The sequence below is a fragment of the Malurus melanocephalus genome, unplaced genomic scaffold, assembly GCF_030028575.1.
Source record: "Malurus melanocephalus ecotype Western Australia unplaced genomic scaffold, MMel_1.1 scaffold_1369, whole genome shotgun sequence".
Taxonomy (NCBI): Eukaryota; Metazoa; Chordata; class Aves; order Passeriformes; family Maluridae; genus Malurus; species Malurus melanocephalus.
The window spans coordinates 15,897-21,360 of record NW_026624601.1 but is presented as its reverse complement, the minus strand read 5'-3'; the positions used below and the strand labels follow the sequence as shown (position 1 = coordinate 21,360).

The 5,464-nt window shown below is 47.5% G+C and overlaps 1 protein-coding gene across 1 annotated transcript in view; it reads right to left on the bottom strand.

Moving 5' to 3' along the window:
* Nucleotides 1–5,464, bottom strand: part of LOC130586866 (formin-like protein 2) — a gene marked incomplete at its 5' end in the record, with an annotated part of 37,766 nt that overhangs the window by 19,394 nt on the left and 12,908 nt on the right. Inside the window, 3 exons of the mRNA XM_057387780.1 lie at nucleotides 670–763; nucleotides 2,369–2,445; nucleotides 4,312–4,420. Of these exons, the coding sequence (XP_057243763.1) occupies nucleotides 670–763; nucleotides 2,369–2,445; nucleotides 4,312–4,420 (280 nt within the window). The remainder of the gene's footprint in view (nucleotides 1–669; nucleotides 764–2,368; nucleotides 2,446–4,311; nucleotides 4,421–5,464) is intronic.

Sequence of the window (5,464 nt, the reverse complement as noted above, 5' to 3'; positions counted from 1 at the left end):
CATCGGATTTATCCAAATTATGGATCACCTTCAGAAAAGCTCCTCAGTTTTGGGTTCACTCCCAAAGCTCCCCAATCCTGGTTTATTTTCCAATTCCAAATGATTTCTCACCCAGAGATGCCACAAGCACCCCCTCCCCTCCCAAATCCACTTATTCTGGAATATTTTTGTACAAAGCAGCACAACAGCTTTGCAGGAATGTTGGGAAGAGTTCCCTGCCCACAGCCAGGATTGTTCCCTGCTCCCTGTCCCACTCAGATCCCAGTTGGGATCCAAATTCTCAGAGTATTTGGAATTCAATGGAGCCCCTGGAGCATCCCAGAGCTGCTTTTCTGTCCTGCCCTGGAATTCTGCTCATCAGAATTCCCAATAAAACCATGGAGCTGCTCCTCACAAATCCACAGAAACCAGGACAAAGGGCTGGGAATGCTGAAATATCCCATCCCAACATTTCCCTGCCCTGGGAGGAGCTGGAATCATCAGAATTCCAGCTTTTTACATGAATCTGCCAAGGATGGGATGGACACCACGGCACTTCCCTGCAGCTCCAAGGAAAACCTTGCAGCCCATGGAAAACCCTTCCTGCAGGGAATTCAGCTGGGTGAGGAGGCTCCAAACAGAAACAAAGGAAAAAGGGACCCCCAAATTTGATCAAACAGCCCCACAAACCTCCTTGAAGTTATCAAAGGCAGACAAAATGATCTCGTGGCCCCCTCGGACCAGGCACACGGCTGCCAACAGCTCCAGCACCAACGCCTTCGTCCTGGGGAAACCAAAAAGAAATGTCAGAGACAATCCCTAATCCTTTTGGGAAAATGGGGAAATGGAGCCTCATCCCACGTGGATTAATCCTGGGAATAAGCAGCCCTGCTGGGAGTGTGGCAGATCCTTTTAAAGCTTCCCAAAACCAGGCAGGGATTGAGATCCCGAGCTGGGAATTCAAGCAGGCAGAACTCTGGCCAAGGCAGGTGCTGGAGGGTTGAGGATCTATAAAACCCTATAAAACAAAACCTTGTTACCCTTGTAAAACTCCTGCTCTCTTCTGTTATGTGGGAAAAACCCATGAGGAGAAAAACGATGGATTTCTACCCRTGAGAATGCAAGAAATTTAATTTTAATTCTTACAGAAGTAAGAAATTGAAATAACAGAAGGAGAAAAACAGCACCAAGGCCGCACTGGGTGTTTTTGTGAATGCTTGAATGCTACAGGTGACCAGTGGTGGTGAGGTGCAGTTAAATAATGGACTTTAAGTGAATTTATTGGGGCAGTTTGGTGGCCAATGAATGCGTAAGAGGAATAATAACACACAGAAGTCTATAAATGAGACTGATTTTTTGAATAATTAGCCTTTTACAAGCTACTGTCCTGTCTGTGCATCGTGGATCCTCCAATAGTGACACCAGAGTTCCCTGCAGGAGCAGCTCTGCACCCCCAGCCCCTTCCCTGGAATCCAATTTTCCATGGGAATGCTCTAAATTCCCATCTGCAGTTTTCCTGACAAAAATCTCAATTACAGTGACAACCAGCAGCTTCTGCCATTTCCCGTTGTTCATTCATCATTCAGCCCCACAGATCCCATCTGATCCTAAACAAAGCTGAGTTTTCCCATTAAAATCCCCCTCTGGAATCCTTTCCCAACCCCTCTGTGCCCACTGCTGGCTCAGCCCTGGCCCAGCCCAGCCCTACCTGGGGTTTTTGTTGTTGAGGCTCAGCGCGATCTCGTTGACGGCGTGCGGGTGGGACATGACCATGTTGAATCCATACTGGAGAGAGAGGGGACAGCACCAAATTCACCTCCCTTTTTTGGTACCAAAACCCCAAATCCAGCAAATCCCACCTCTCTGACCACATCCCACCCGTGGCAGTTCCTCCTGATGCTCCAGCCAAACAAAACCTCGTGGAATTTAAATTGGAATATTTCCTTCTCCCACCGTACAGAAACACTCCCAGCTCTGGGTATTCCATGATTCTGTAATTCCCTGCCATTTCAGGGATTGGCCATTTCAGCAGCAAAAAATGTCCAAGAGATGTTCTGCAACCCCTCTGCCCATTCCTTCCTCCCCCAGCCYCTTTCTTTATCCAGCATTTATCRTCCACRTTGGAATTTGGGRTTCAGCTCCCAAACCCAACCTTCTCCTGCAGTCACTGCACCCCAAAAATCCCACAGAATTCCTCTGGAAAATGCTCCATTGCTAACTGGACTGCTGCCTGCATCATTGCCATCCCTGTGGATCCCAGGAGCTGCCATCTCCAAGGGCAGAGCTCCCACAAATCCCTCCCATTTCCTTCTCAAGGTGTTCACAGCTCTCACAAATCCCTNCCCTCTGTGCCCACTGCTGGCTCAGCCCTGGCCCAGCCCAGCCCTACCTGGGGTTTTTGTTGTTGAGGCTCAGCGCGATCTCGTTGACGGCGTGCGGGTGGGACATGACCATGTTGAATCCATACTGGAGAGAGAGGGGACAGCACCAAATTCACCTCCCTTTTTTGGTACCAAAACCCCAAATCCAGCAAATCCCACCTCTCTGACCACATCCCACCCGTGGCAGTTCCTCCTGATGCTCCAGCCAAACAAAACCTCGTGGAATTTAAATTGGAATATTTCCTTCTCCCACCGTACAGAAACACTCCCAGCTCTGGGTATTCCATGATTCTGTAATTCCCTGCCATTTCAGGGATTGGCCATTTCAGCAGCAAAAAATGTCCAAGAGATGTTCTGCAACCCCTCTGCCCATTCCTTCCTCCCCCAGCCYCTTTCTTTATCCAGCATTTATCRTCCACRTTGGAATTTGGGRTTCAGCTCCCAAACCCAACCTTCTCCTGCAGTCACTGCACCCCAAAAATCCCACAGAATTCCTCTGGAAAATGCTCCATTGCTAACTGGACTGCTGCCTGCATCATTGCCATCCCTGTGGATCCCAGGAGCTGCCATCTCCAAGGGCAGAGCTCCCACAAATCCCTCCCATTTCCTTCTCAAGGTGTTCACAGCTCTCACAAATCCCTTCCAATTTCTCCTCCACAAACCCCTCCCAATTTCTCCTCAAGGTGTTCACAGCTCCCACAAATCCTCCCAATTTCTCAAGATGTTCACTAGAATTCCCACAAATCTCTCCCAATTTCTCCTCAAGGTGTTCACCAGAATTCCCACAAATCCTCCCAACTCCCCCTCAAGGTGTTCACCAGAATTCCCACAAATCCTCCCAATTCCTCCTCCACAAATCCCTCACAATTTTCCCTCAAGGCGTTCACAGCTCCCACAAATCCCTCCCAATTTCTCCTAAAGGTGTTCACAAATCACTCCCAATTTCCCCTCAAGGTGTTCACAGCTCCCACAAATCCCTCTCAACTCCTCCTCGAGGTGTTCACCAGAATTCCCACAAATCCCTCCCAATTTCTCCTCGAGGTGTTCACCAGAATTTCCACAAATCACTCCCAATTTCTCCTCAAGGTTCATCAGAATTCCCACAAATCCCTCCCAATTTCTCCTCGAGGTGTTCACCAGAATTCCCACAAATCCTCCCAATTTTTCCTCCACAAATCCCTCCCAATTTCTCCTCCAGGTGTTCACAGCTCCCACAAATCCCTCCCAATTTCTCCTCCAGGTGTTCACAGCTCCCACAAATCCTCCCAATTTCTCAAGGTGTCCACCATAATTCCCACAAATCCTCCCAATTTCTTCACCCCATCTCTGCCAGGTTTGGGCAGAAAATCCCAAATTCCTGGTGCTCCCAGGGCATTCTGCAGGATCCCAACATCCCACTGGAGAGGGAGGGAATTCAGGAATGTCAGGTGAGTTTTGTTCTGCTGGGTGATTTCCTGTGATCCCAAGCGTTTTGCCATAAACAAATACAAGGAAAACTTGGATTTTCCATCTTGGGAAAAATCTGTTTGGAAGGGCTGTACTAAACTCTAATTAATCCTAATTAGCTGCATGTTAATRAGCAGGAGCTGCTCATTAACCTCCCCACCTGCCCTAAATCCCTAAAGAACAGGAATCATCCTGTCCATTCCTTCCCATTTTAACCATGAGAATTCAAACATTTCCACCAAATTCACCTTCAAAATGCTGCACCGACCCTTCCTCCCCCTTCCCAGCAATTCCATGAATTCCCACAAAATTCCCACAAAATTCCCACAAAATTCCCACAAAATTCCCACAAAATTCCCACAAAATTCCCACAAAATTCCCACAAAATTCCCNAATTCCCACAAAATTCCCACAAAATTCCCACAAAATTCCCACAAAATTCCCACAAAATTCCCACAAAATTCCCACAAAATTCCCACAAAATTCCCTGCTCCCCCTGGCTCACCTGGTAGTTCATGATGGCTCTCAAACACATGATGCACACGTGGACATCGTCCTTCTTGCTCACCAAACGGGAATTCTTGAGGGTCCTTCGGCTGGGCAAGGTGTTGTACCTACAAAAAAAACCCCATTTCCCATCAATCCCGAGGATTTTTAGGGAGTAGAATGGAAAGAAGAGGAATATCCCTCCATGGGGTGAGAGATTTTCAGAGGAAAAGCAGGGAATATTCATGGAAATGAAGGAGAAAAAGGCCCTGGGATGTGTCACTGTATCACCTACAAGAAACCCCATTGCCATCAATCCCAAGGATTTTTAGGGAGTGGAATTGAAGGAAGAGGAATATCCCTCCATGGGGTGAGAGTTTTCCAGAGGAATAGAGGGAATATTGATGGAAATGAAGGAGGAAAAGCCCCGGGATGTGTTACTGTGTCACCTACAAAAAAACCCCATTTCCAATCAATCCCGAGGATTTTTAGGGAGTGGAATGGAAGGAAAAGGAATATCCCTCCATGGGGTGAGAGTTTTTCAGAGGAAGAGAGGGAATATTAATGGAAATGAAGGAGGAAAAGCCCTGGGATGTGTCACTGTGTCACCTACAAAAAAACCCATTCCCATCAATCCCGAGGATTTTTAGGGAGTGGAATGGAAGGAAGATGAATATTCCTCCATGGGGTGAGAGTTTTCCAGAGGAAGAGAGAGAATATTGATGGAAATGAAGGACAAAAAGGCTCTGGGATGTGTTACTGTGTCACCTACAAAAAACCCCATTTCCCATCAATCCCGAGGATTTTTAGGGAGTGGAATGGAAGAAAGAGGAATATCCCTCCAAGGGGTGAGAGTTTTCCAGAGGAAGAGAGGGAATATTAATGGAAATGAAGGAGGAAAAGCCCTAGGATGTGTCACTGTGTCACCTACAAAAAAACCCATTTCCTATCAATCCCAAGGATTTTTAGAGAGTAGAATGGAAAGAAGAGGAATATCCCTCCATGGGGTGAGAGTTTTCCAGAGGAATAGAGGGAATATTGATGGAAATGAAGGAGGAAAAGCCCCGGGATGTTTCACTGGCAACTGTGAACATGCAGGTTTGGCTCCAGCAGGAGCTGCACCTCAGCCCTCCCTGCCAGCACAGAGACAGGGAATATTCCCAAAAAACAGG